General features: G+C 40.3%; 1 protein-coding gene across 2 annotated transcripts in view; it reads right to left on the bottom strand.

Annotated features, from left to right (window-relative positions):
- Window positions 1-615: 615 nt before the first annotated feature.
- The window catches only part of atrnl1a (attractin-like 1a), a 200,490-nt gene continuing 186,947 nt past the window's right edge, over window positions 616-14,158 (bottom strand). For both annotated transcript variants that reach the window (XM_034026182.3, XM_034026181.3), the window contains exon 29: window positions 616-5,534. In XM_034026182.3, the coding sequence (XP_033882073.3) occupies window positions 5,410-5,534 (125 nt within the window). In that variant the 3' untranslated portion in view covers window positions 616-5,409. The remainder of the gene's footprint in view (window positions 5,535-14,158) is intronic.

Raw genomic sequence — 14,158 nt, forward strand, 5'->3', positions numbered from 1 at the left:
AGTGTTGCAATGTCATCTAACAATTAGCTAGTCTTCTTTCTTTCATTTATTCTATGCACAAGCAATTACAAAACCCCACAGAAGTAAGTCTATTGTCTGACTGGAGTAGTCCTTTTGGTTCCAATTTGGTCAGCCGTGCACTTGTACACCCTCACTAGTTCATAGTGTGCTTGTGTTTTGGGATTGGGCTGCATTGAAAGGAACTTGGTGATTGTGTCACAATGCAAGAAACAACGCAGTCTTTTTCCATCTGTTAGTGTCAATAAAGCACTGGCACATGTGAGCCGCAGCCTTCACTGAGGTTCCAGTGTGTTGACTGTTTGCAAGGAAGTGCTGTGTCTACTGCCATTGCTAACTTGCAACAGTAGATTACTGAGCTTCTGGGTTAGGGCGCTCAGGCATTGGCGCATGTGATTACCCTGTCTCTAGACTTTACACTTTATCTCTGAATCTACATTGCATATGTCTTTATGACTTTTCATAGAGACAGCAGACAAGAAAAACCTAGGACATGTGGATTGCATTTTTTTATTTTTTTAATTATGTGGCCCTATACAGTACATGACCAGTGGAATAAACAGGCAGGGTAAAAACAAAACCAGCACAAAAAGTAAATAAGGAGAGGTTTCTCTTTATTATGTAGAAGCTTCGTGGTTTTTTTTTTAATTCTTTTTTGCTTTACATATGCCCATATGAACAAAGAAATAATGTGAGCTGCTCTTCATTGATACAAATTTCAACATTTTTTGTGTAAAATACTTCAATTGTGGAATTCAACTGACAAAATGTCAGATCTTTTATATATATATATATATATATATATATATATATACACACACACACATACATACACACGTGGCAATTGTACAAGTTTAAGTATCAAGACACAAAAAAAAATAGACGAAACTTAACAAAAACTCATCGCAAAAGTAACTGTAAATACAAACATAACTCAGTCAGTCATTCCTCCATATACAAGACTTCAAAGTGATACAAATTTTACACCCTAAATATCTGAAAATCCACTGATCAGTGCAACTGGATGCTAATGTTACATGTTAAATAAAACAGCTTATTTATACGCATGGGAAAGCTTAAGATGAGGAAGAGCTGTCTGTAGAGTTAGCATATTGACCCGATCCACAACCAACATTATCTGCTACTTCTGTTCAGCCTTACTGCAGTGTGTGTGTCAGGATTTCAAATGTTAGCCTATAATGTAATTAGGTAGTGGGCAGTAGTCGAAGAACCATGGCCCTCTCTACAATATTGCACTACATGTAAACAAACGCCTTTCTTTGAAATAATTTCATTCAGGAAAACATCTTAAAAGCAATACGACTGCTATACACTGTGAAATGTCAACCTACATTGTGAAATTGGTTTGAATTAGGCTTTGGTAATGGGTGTATTGAGTTTGGTGGTACTGGCAGCGTCCCCATTTCACATGTCGCTCTAAAAGAGCTCAGGTAAGGAACTCAGATGCAGTGTGCAGAAGGAAAACAGCTCAGCCACGCACAGTCTACCCTAATCTGACAGATCTCCTTTTTAACAAGCAAAAAAGACAAAATTAGGGTAAAACAATATGGGAATCTAAACGTGAACTGTCCAAAAAACAAACACAAAAGTGTTACATTTGTGGTGCAATAAAAAACACATACAATACATAGAAATCAGCAAGAAGTGGAGCTTGGTGGGAACTGGCTACCATTGCCATTTCTGTAACACCAATGGGATGTCTGATACACTTAGGACCTATTTGTTAATGGGCGGGTCGTGCACATTTTCTCTAACCTCCAAGTTACCCCTAAATGCGGGTATTTGTATACAGAAGATACAGTCTGATCCTGTTCATTCTACCTGTGTAGCTTCATGTCGTGAATAGAAAGTTCACGTGACTATTATTCCTTTTTATTTCTCTCAATAATTCAAGCAGCCACGGGTTGTAGCTGAAGTTAATAAAACTGATATTGAACAGTAGTGGGCATGAAATACTGTATAAGGCAACTGCATGATTTCCTTCTACCTTCCACTTGCAATTCCATTGTAAATGCTTATCAAACTCTGAACACAGAGGTTTCTAAATGTAATATTCTGGGTTGTGATGTATTGGACAGGCAACTCTGAGCCCAGAGGGCCAATTTATTCCATGTTTAACAGGCAGGCTAAAACCCACTAGATCCCCTCCGAGCCTGTCATTCTGAACACATGTGAAACTGGATGAAATAGCATAATTCAAATTCCAATATCAAATCATCACTCATGTACCACAATTACAGACCCAGCATGCAGGATACAAGAGGAAATGCTTTCCTTGCACTTGGCTATGGTGTCAGTCAGTGAGTTAACAAGCGTACCTATAGGTAACGGATAAACCATCATCTGTTCTTTGGAAGAAATTCAATTAGTGAATACAGATATTGAGCCCAGGGGGAAATTGGAATAAATGGCTGGACCACTCACCTATTTAATTAGCCCTGTAACTCCCACTGGTGTATATGAATATACTAACGCCAGCCTCTGACATACTGTCATTTTTTTTAATTATAATGCGCACCCCTGAGTGTACCCTGTGAGCTTCCTTGGCTTACAACAATGCATACCTCTTGTATACAGCACTTCCCTATCAAAAACACTGCGGTATACCTGAATACATGCAGAAATTCTACAGCACTTTGTAAAAGGGTTACACACTATAGTCCAAGAAGGTCGGTACTGTGCCAGCATTTTCAAATGCAATACATTCCTGTATTACTGGTGCTTTTGATAACATTTGACAAGTTTAGAAACAGTTTAGGAAATGAGAGGGAACCATCCAGGTCCTTGACACTTATTCTCTGCTGCTCACATGGAATTTCACATAAAACAAGGAGTCATTTAAAATGATCTGTGCAACCTCTTTAATGTGCACATTCTCCACTAGCATTACAGCGTGACTGCAAAGGGAACCTGTTGCTCCATACATGCCCTCTTAACATTGCTTGTCAGTTTCTTAGTGAGACACCTTGGCTTTTGCAGTTGGCTTGTCTTCAGCAGATTACTCCCAAGAACATTCATGGAGAGCTGTGCTTATTTCAGTCATGAAGAATGCTGTGAATAACACTATGCTCATTTGTGGAATAACTACAGTTCTCTGTGAACATGCATGGAATCTCTTTCTCTTCAGTAATATACACACAAGCCACACAGTGCTGAGATCGTTACAGTTTATACAAGAATGGGCCCATGAGATTTTATCTACTGGGTAAGGTTGATCGTATGCTTCCTCCTAGATGGACTGCCTTGACGGTAGGCAGAAACCGGAAGGGTGACCATATTAGGGGGAGCGCGTAGTTGCATGTACCTGGAAGGATTCCATTGCAATCAGCTGCGGGGCGGGCCCCTATTGGAGAAACCATGGCAACGGGTTGCTTGCAAGGAGGAGGTTCTGGGTACAAAGGGGAAGCAGCTACGTTAGTACGGCCCTTGTGCTGATGACGGCATCCAGCTGGAGCCTGTGTTTTTGTTTTGTGTCTCTGACAGAGGAGGAGTGAGAGTCGGGAGCTGCAGCCGCGAAGCCAGCACTAAGACCCGGAGCACGTCCCTCACAGCACAACACAGCACATTCACCAGCGCTCACCACGACCCCGGAGAAAGAGCACAGTTTCGTGCACGGAGGATTGTGGTCACAGGAGTGTTATTATTATTTGTGTTTCAGGACTGTAAACCTGCCGTGTTCCCCCCGATGCCATCGCTGGCAGAGGGGTGGTTTATTATTATTATTATTATTATTATTATTATTATTATTATTATTATTTGTGTTTTTAAAATAAACACTGACTTTTTGGGAACTCTGGTCTGGACTTTCACTTGTGTTTTACACCACTCACATCCTGTTCACAGTGTGTTAAAGAAAGCAGGATTTATTTTGGATTATGGATACCAGCCCTAAAATACATGAAGTACTTAATATATTATGATATGTACTTCGGATTCAGAATGGCTTTTTTTTCATTCAATAAAAAATCATGGACACATAGTTTAATATCACAGATACAGTATGACACCACTATGGCATGCATGTAACTCCACTGTAGATAGGACCATTACCTTCCTGAATTAAAAAAAAAAAAGCAATGTAAATAAGTAGTAGACATCAGGTATTTCTTAAATATCCTTCATATTATACACAAAACACCGTTCTCATACTCAAGGCATACTACGCAAGCAGCTGGTTGCTAGGACGCAGTACCCATTACTGTCTCATAGCAACTAAACCAATGTCCCTGCCATAAGCATGATTGAGCCCATGACATCCAGTTGCTGCAAGCTCTTTTTAAACAGTATTTCGTTGCCACATTTTGCAAATAGTTAATGGTGTGAAAACATAATGAATTAAACACATGGTACAAAACCAGAGAGGAGCCTTTCTGCTCCTGAAGCGGTATTTTTGCTTCTCCGTCACTGAGGGTAGAAACTCTTTGCAGTTCTGAACACTGTGGAAGGTGTAGGGACTGTGGTTGAGACAGACCAGTTTTAATAAGAAACTCTTTGCAGTTCTGAACACTGTGGAAGGTGTAGGGACTGTGGTTGAGACGGACCAGTTTTAATAAGAAACTCTTTGCAGTTCTAAACACTGTGGAAGGTGTAGGGACTGTGGTTGAGATGAACCAGTTTTAATAAGAAACTCTTTGCAGTTCTGAACACTGTGGAAGGTGTTGGGACTGTGGTTGAGATGAACCGAGCCGGTACAAGGACTCACTGCTGGGATCTTCCCTTGTGTACAACCATTCTGAAAGTTACATGAATGTTGTTTAAAAATGAATAATAATAATAATAATAATAATAATAATAATAATAATAATAATAATAATTCTGTGGACTGAACCGATTGAAATGGAAGGACACGAAAGCTTAGCATCACTGTTTCAGGGTTTAACTGACCATGAAGGTCCCTATAAAAAAATCATGCTTGTCCCAAGTTAAGCAAACCCCAAATGCTACGCATATTTTATTTTTTCAAAAAGAAGATATGTTGAAAATACTACTCTGACCCATTTTACAAGCTATTGTCTCCACTAAAGCCTGTTTTGGTTTTCAAATTCAACCTATAGACAACCTTTTTGATCATTAAATCTCTCTCAAAAATGTTGCCTTTCAGCAGAACAAGTGGAAGGTCTGGGATGATGTATCCTTGTTTCCTAACAGACAGTCTTCACTTCAAGCGAGCGTCTCCAAACCAGCGCTGTTCAGAAGGGGTCACTGTTTCATGAGCACTACTGACCGTATGCATGGAGATTAACAGGGCACATTACGTAATACAGTTTCGTTATTGACCTCTCTAAAACCAGAGGCTGCAGTACGACTGCTGTCCAAAGCCATGTAAAAAGAAAGCCAGCTCCAGAATGCACAGGTGCGCTTCCCTCGTGTTCAGACACAAGTCCCTTGATGTGTTGGAGGGGGCTGCTTTCGATTCCTTACTCCCGAGCTCTTCTCTTTGCAGTCCATGGGCTTCTGCTGTGAAATGTCAATGAGGGCGCTGGCAATAGCCAGACCTGCAGATAAAATGACAAGAACATACACAAGATGAAGCGTATCTACAACTTGAACAATTATATTATATATATATATATATATATATACACACACACACACACACACACACACACACATACATACAAGGGTCCCGAACTCAAATATAACCCCCTCGGTGTGGGGGTTTGTAATTGACAATGCAATCACCCTACCCACCCAATCCCTAAATCACAAGTGGATGGGGTCAGATTTAAATTATCCACAATGAACCCCATGTTGGGTTACAGGGTCATGTTTCTACTTGGGTTCCTAACTCCCCAAAGCCAGTGGGGCTATACTTCAGCTTCTGATCCTTAAATATACTTATAGCTCCCAACAGCTGCCTGGGTTTCAACCGTGATCAGAAGGGGAGAGAGACTAACAGTACAAGCACCTCACAATGGTAAGCTACAGGACCATATCTACACTACTCCCAATCAGAAACTACAAACTGTGAGCTGTTGTCCCCTAAAGATCTGAGACCAAAAATCATTGCTCAAACATCTTGTTTATTAACAGGAATTGCTGTGAGAAAGTAGAAAGATCTGTCAAACTACCATCATAGTGCTAAATCTTGGGTGTTCCTGCTGTGTTAAATCGAGGCAGACTGAACCTCCTTTCTGATAGTTAGAAGCTTTTAGCAGCAGTTACAATGCAAAATATCAGCGTGCAAGAAAACGTTTGAAACCCGCCTTTGCAGTACTGATTCTGGTAAAACTGCTTTCATCAGCCTTAAAACATTCCGGTACGGCTTTCCTAGACGATGCACCAGTCAGTGCAAACGTTTCTTTAATGTCAAGGTGAAAGCTCCTTTTAACCCTTTCCAGCTTAATCATCACTCGACACAGCAAGAAACCCCCCATCATTTAACCTATGATCCCACGGTAATGACTTCTGCTCGCCTGCGAAAACAGAGAACTCTCTGCTTTCCTGAGGCTCCGTGATTCAAAAGGTGACCTTTTAAAAAAAAAAAGAAAACCATGTCTAAATGTAGGGAATAAATACATTTGAACATATGAACATATGCATGCATGCTGTTCTACCACAGTTTTATCTACCACAAAGGGAAAGATTTGTCATTTAAAAGAATACTGGAGCTGAAACTCTTGATACACTCCCAATCATTTTGTCATGTACTAAATAAAACACCTACTGTACAAATCTACACCGAGTGGGAGGAAGGGGGAGGGTTACCCTAATTCACTTCACAAAGACACCAGATTTTGATTTGCCTTTTTCATCCACAGAGCTTGGCTGGACGTGTACACTGCTACAGGACTGCAGCCACAGTTTCTCCCACATGCAGTGCACTGTACGGAGGCGTGCTGGCATGCTGCTTGACTTCTATTGAAACCGGGTCACCTCACAAGATCATTTTTCAAAACGTCACACAAATCATCTCATGAAATCCACTTATTGTGTTCTCTGGGCCCAGTACAGTTCCTTGTTATCAAAGCAATACAATTAACTGGGGGAACAATTCATTATTTCAGACTGCCGGTCTAAAGGAATTGCATTTACCACGTCAAGATGATGCACAGATGCTCCAGGCAAGCTGGATTTCCATCACAGAACAACTTGAGATTGAATAAAAGTGCTGCCCTTTAAATATTTCTAACAAGGTGTACCTCGGCTCAGGGTTGGGGATCTGTACGCCTTCACAATTCCATGCTATTTCATATTTTACCCCTGATACAAAAGCAATTCCACTTCTAATCTGAATAATAAAAGATCCGTTTGAACTACATGACATTTGGGTTCTGAAATGATCGTGCCACAGAAGCACTACTTGTATAACACGGAATCAGAATTGTTTTTAACATCAGCAAACGAGACAGCAGAAATTCTATTCTATAGTCAGGCTATTCTAAAGTCAGTTCCTTTTTTCAAATCAATTCCTAATTCCAATTCCAATTTCTTCAAAGGAATTGGAATTGGTATTTTAGAGCCATAATAACTGTTGTGATTGTTCAGCTGCTTTCATTTAAAGCCAATTTCATTGACTAACAGCGACTGGGACTGAATAACGTGTTGCCACTGTGAGAAGTTCATTTATACAGGATTCTGCTAATTGCAATTTTGATCAATGACGTGTTAGAATTGATTAAAAGGGAATGGGAATTGGAATTGATTTTAAAAAGGAATTCGAATTGATCTCAGACCTGCTCTGCAGAGTATAGAGCTGTGGTATCCCAGACCAGCCCCTTACTCAGCATTATGAGAGGGGCGACAGAACTTGGCTGCAGTTCTAATGCAAGCTCCCCATAATCCTGACATGAATGACCCCCCCACCTCATGTTACCATGTTTATTCTCCCCATACTGCTCTGATCAGCCCTACAGTGGGTAGAGACTGCAGAATCCCATGTTTATTCCTCACTGCTCTGATCAGCCCTACAGTGGGTAGAGACTACAGAATCCCATGTTTATTTTGTGGTGTAGATTAATACATCACCACCAAACTAAAGTCACTTATGACTTAAGCTGGATTTTAACCCAATTTAAAAACCATTGGACAATGTATCTTTAAAACATAAAGACCCTGTCTACAGCTTCAAAAGGAATAGCATACAAACATGCAGTACATATTATCATACACAATGCATTGTTCATTTAAGTCTTTTGAAAGAAGGGAGCCTGATAAGAATCCCTGCCAGGTTGTTCATCTTGTATCCTGGAGCTTTACTTTATAAACACCCAGCTTTTCAAAGAGCTTTCTGAAGCATCAGCTGCTTGAGAACAACAATGTGCCACAATTACACTGACCTCAAATTAATATACATCTGATAACATATTAAACCATGACTTTAAATGACTGGTCTGCCATCATTATGAAGCTTCCTGCAGCTTGACTGTATTCACTTGTATATGAAGCTCAAAAGAACAGGAGGCAGAGGATGTGTTTCTGAACAGCCACAGTTAGAAGCCTTACAATGATTCAGCTCAGTTGAATCATTGATTCAGATGGCAGCTCAGTTGAAAAGCTTTCGTTCTTGTTCAGTGCTTTTACAACACACCCTGCTCGTTCTTCTGAACCTGCTCCCTGCTGCATTGAACTTGAACTGAAATACTGTTAACCTGCCTAACACACTGAAATAATGCCTTGCAATGCCTGCCTTATTAAGCCAGCCTCAAAACAGAGAATATGAAAAAAGTGCTACAGTGGAATGCTTACTCCATGGGAAACTAAATGAGTAAATTACAACACAAAGGAAATGGATAAACTGTTCAATAAAGTGTAAAGCAATTCAATGCATGGACTAAAGCAAGATCCTAAACAAACCCTACAACCCGTGGTATTCATTTGCTACAGCAGCTTCTATGTATCCTCAATAGCAAAGCCTCTCCCTGTTAAGGACATGTTTTGTCAGTCCCTTGACCAGCCCTAATAACAAGGTTTCACTGAACCGGAGACACACACACAAAACCAAACCACAAAGTTGCAGAAAAGTCCCTTTCAGGAGCTATTAAACATCACAATCCAAAGCTCATGAGTTAAAAAATAATAAAGGATGGGAAATGATGTCCTCTCTCTCTCTCTTTGTGTGTGTGCTAAGTGATGGGAAATAACAGGCCATTTCCAAAATAGGCACTAATTGAATTTGCCTCTGATCTCCATGGTAACAAAGGGGTACAGTTTCATTGTGATGTCATTTTGAATACTAATTATAACAGCTGGGGCATTCCATCAGGTTCAGTTTTCAGATTTTGCTGACCAGTAAAGATTTTTCCATTAGCCACTTCTGCTGTTTCTCCAAATTGCTTTTCTTTTAGTACCACTGTTTTCTGCTTTGGACATACTTTTTATATTCAGGAGGAGTACTGTGTTTAAATGCCTTACAGATTTATAAATAAAGACACCTTAAAGTCTTTACAAAACTATAAGCCGCCACAATAATAACCATACCTTTACATCCGTCTATAAATCAACTGAAATGTGTGATTAACATGAAATACATTTTCAAGGCCAATGCAATACAAGAAAACCTGACACTGTTTTTTCCCCCAGTAGAAGAACCTTTCTATTCATTAAACAGTGAAAGAAGATAACTTCCACGCATAGCTAACATCTCCAGACCCCCATGCAACATATCATACTAAATGCATTCAATACACGCCTGAGGTCTGCAGCGGATAAAGTAGGTCTCAAGCCATATGCAAGACTAAAGAATGTGTTTGTGGGATATATGAACGCAATACTGAACTCACCAGGGCTACAGACACTGGAAGCGGAGTGGGGCAGGCAATAGCCTCAATATGCTGTTTGTTTGTTTTTTCCTCAATGCATGACAGCCCTTAGTCATTTCTGTTCAACATACTGTTTTAGTAATCCACCTTCAAAACACACCAGGAGATAACAGGCAGCCCAGCGTTTTTCCTTTGCAGCCTCAGGAAACACGTCTGAAAGGAGTGAGGCTCTATAAAGTGATCCCCGACACCAGGACCCTCCAAATCCAAACAGGGGCATGTCTATTACAGCTCACACATGTCTATAACTGGAGGGGCATGTCTATTACAGTTCACACAGATCTATAACTGGAGGGGCGTGTCTATTACAGTTCACACAGATCTATAACTGGAGGGGCGTGTCTATTACAGCTCACACATATCTATAACTGGAGGGGCATGTCTATTACAGCTCACACATATCTATAACTGGAGGGGCGTGTCTATTACAGTTCACACAGATCTATAACTGGAGGGGCGTGTCTATTACAGCTCACACAGATCTATAACTGGAGGGTCATGTCTATTACAGCTCACACAGATCTATAACTGGAGGGGCGTGTCTATTACAGCTCACACAGATCTATAACTGGAGGGTCATGTCTATTACAGCTCACACAGATCTATAACTGGAGGGGCGTGTCTATTACAGCTCACACAGATCTATAACTGGAGGGGCGTGTCTATTACAGCTCACACATATCTATAACTGGAGGGGCATGTCTATTACAGCTCACACATATCTATAACTGGAGGGGCGTGTCTATTACAGTTCACACAGATCTATAACTGGAGGGGCGTGTCTATTACAGCTCACACAGATCTATAACTGGAGGGTCATGTCTATTACAGCTCACACAGATCTATAACTGGAGGGGCGTGTCTATTACAGCTCACACAGATCTATAACTGGAGGGGCGTGTCTATTACAGCTCACACATATCTATAACTGGAGGGGCGTGTCTATTACAGCTCACACAGATCTATAACTGGAGGGGCATGTCTATTACAGCTCACACATATCTATAACTGGAGGGGCATGTCTATTACAGTTCACACAGATCTATAACTGGAGGGGCGTGTCTATTACAGCTCACACATATCTATAACTGGAGGGGCATGTCTATTACAGCTCACACATATCTATAACTGGAGGGGCGTGTCTATTACAGCTCACACAGATCTATAACTGGAGGGGCGTGTCTATTACAGCTCACACAGATCTATAACTGGAGGGGCATGTCTATTACAGCTCACTCATATCAAAGATTCTGGAAAATGCAATATTTCAGGCAGTAAATATTTTTTTTTATCATTTTTTTTTTTATTACTGTAACTTGATATTCAGCCTTACCTTTTAAATGAAGTCAAATGTTAAGCAGGGTATTAACTATAGCGTAAACAAAAACAATGATACATAAACAATAATATATTGTGTGAAATATGTACTGAAGCTCTGTTTCACTGTCTGAGATAAAGGTCTTTGATGAGAAAGGCATTGAACATGTCTGCTTTGAAACTCTCAAACACAGCCAGAGAAAAGATAGGATCCTCCTTCACAGTGTGTCCTGTCCAGATAGTCGACATCAGCTTCAATCTGTGCCTGTCTAGGAGACGCATGTGTCCCATGGTGACTTTGTAATCTAACAGGTATTATCAAGAAGCTGAGGCATCCATTTTAATGAATCCTTTAAATTAATTTAAATAACGAATATGCTAAGCGTGCAGTATTATTGGTGATGGGATTTAAGGTTTTAAGACTGGACTCTGGGAAACACTTCCATAGAGCTTGAAGGTTCTGTGTTTAGAATTGGAAACACCTCATTTAGAAAGCTGTGGGTCGCGTAGTTATCCACGTTTGTATTTGATGATGAGTTTGGAACATGCTGGCAGTGCATTGTGACAGGGGAATAATGGTGCAGTGTATGTATGGGACAAACAATATCAGTACATACGGAATAGCCTAATAAATAAAAAACAACTATAATACAAAATATGCAGATAGCTGGGACAAAATGGCAAAGGGAAAACAGCTGGCCTGTAGATCTCTCTCTCAGTTGTATATGCCCACCTGGTTCTGAAGTGTTGCTGCTATTTGGGATCGAGGCCACTGCAAAACTCAGAGGAATCACATACTACACTGATCGAAACATCAAATGATCAATGATCAATTATGCTATTTTAAACCTCTGAATCAAAGGGTTGTTTTATTTATTTCTTAAATGGCATAACCCCCCCCCCCCCCCCCCAATAAAAACAGACATAGCAAAATCTATTTCCAGTCTATTCCATTAGGTGCTAAAGTGGTCCATAAGTACAGACAACCAGTCTGGAATAAAAAACAAAACTAATGTAAAATTCTCCTTGAAGTAAGTACACCCACTTCATGAATGTTTTAGGTATTTCAAGCAACTTTATTCTTAAAAAAAAAAAAAAAAATCAAAGGGATCAATAATGACAGGATGCTGATCCACTCTGCCCTCATGAACCACAAAGCCCTTTACTCAGGGAATGCTTCAATTCTTCCACATCATTTCACATCTTTGCTCAGATCCTTCACGTGTTTTCTTTTCTTCAGTATTTATTCTCAGGGTGCAGGATCCGATCTGACGGCTGTATTTATTGAAATATACAATTCAAATAAAGCCTGGAAGTGAAGCATTGCTTCTCATGATCTGCTCGGTTTGACCTACATTTACCAGATCAAAACCCTACTGGCTATCCCATCTGAGATTGCTGCTCATAAAATTGAGGTGAGACTTGGGCAGGACAATTCTCGGCACGCTTGCAGTTATCAAAATCAAGCCTAGGGCTGAATTTGATAGAGAAAGCAGAACTTAATAAAAAATCTGTAACATACAGTAAAATAATGGGGACACAATACTCAATACAGAGTTCAATAGAAGTGAGTATTTCCCTAAAATCAGATTCTGGAAACTGGATAAGATATAAAATGCATTTAAAAGCTCCCTGTAAGAAACTCAGGAACAAATCCCTGAACCATGAATGCTCCGTGTTGTGCTTGCTCTGAGATCATGAGGATGCTAGGTATTTAGCACACCTGCTGCTGCAGAGTAAATGTGCACTGTCCTACAGCTTGCTGATTCAATATGCAATTACCTAGGTAAACACAGTGCGCACATACCATCTCCCATCATGCTCAACACAGAGAACAAGCAGCGCTTTGTAGAATTGGCCTTGATGCCTTTGTTTGGTTTTATAATGTCCCAGCTGGCTTCAATTGAATGCAGTGTATATCTCTATTCCCTCTAGTTATCGCAACAATTAAAATAAATAAATACAAAAGATGACATGCACCGAACGAAATACCAAACTATACTCTCCGTACATCTGTGTATGAAAATAAGAAAAACTGTGCAACCATGATATTGATATTGCATATTCATCTCATCTGTACACCCTTTTTTTACCTTAGAGTAAGTAGCGGGGGTTTCGAAAAGTACAGCGTTATACGTGTTCCTACAAATGTTTAAATAATGTACCTGCAATTTCTTTATATTGTTAACATCTCTCTATAACACAACAAAGAACCCAATGTGGGCAATAATCCTTACACCAGCAGTGCACTAGAGCAACCATTTTGAACTTAGCTTTGAAACAGAATAACGTTATAAGTGTAAAAAGTTGTCAGGATGTTAACAATGAAAAGAAAAATTACAGGTACATTATTTATTTTAATTACATTTTTTATAAATTTGGAAATCGGCAATTGTTTTTATACCCCGTTTTCTCCTCAATTTGAAATGCCAAATTTTTTAAAGTCTGGATCACCGCTATAACCCCCAAGCTAACTCAGGAGGGACGAAGACGAGCACACACGTCCTCCGAAATGTGTGCCGTCAGCCGTCCGCTTCTTTTCACTGTGCAGCCCCGCCATGCAGCTAACTCGGAGCTACAGAGTGGGAGGACCACGCAGCTCTAAGCAGCTTACAGGCAAGCCCGCAGGCACCTGGCCATTCTACAGGGGACGCTAGTGCGTGGTGAGCCGAGGACACCCTGGCGGACCAAAGCCCCCCCGACCCCAGGTGGCGCTCAGCCAATTGTGAGCCTCCCCCTGGGAGCGCAATGAGGTACATCCGGGACAGTAAATGACAGTCACGGCAGCATTTGTGACATCGGGCAGGAAAACCATTGCTGTTTACTTTTATTCTGCTATGTGTTTGTTAGCACAGCTGCTGTACAGTTTAATCATATGTATACAATTGTAATTACATTTAGCGAAACTATAAATTCATAAAATGGTACTACAATTACATTGTACAGCCCAAAAAACTCCCGTTCTTTGGCAGTTAAGCTTTCTTGTATTGCTGATATTTACCGGTATTTATTTGACAGGGACAACAAACATTTTCGAACAT

Source organism: Acipenser ruthenus, chromosome 7, assembly GCF_902713425.1.
Source record: "Acipenser ruthenus chromosome 7, fAciRut3.2 maternal haplotype, whole genome shotgun sequence".
In the NCBI taxonomy this organism is placed as follows: domain Eukaryota; kingdom Metazoa; phylum Chordata; class Actinopteri; order Acipenseriformes; family Acipenseridae; genus Acipenser; species Acipenser ruthenus.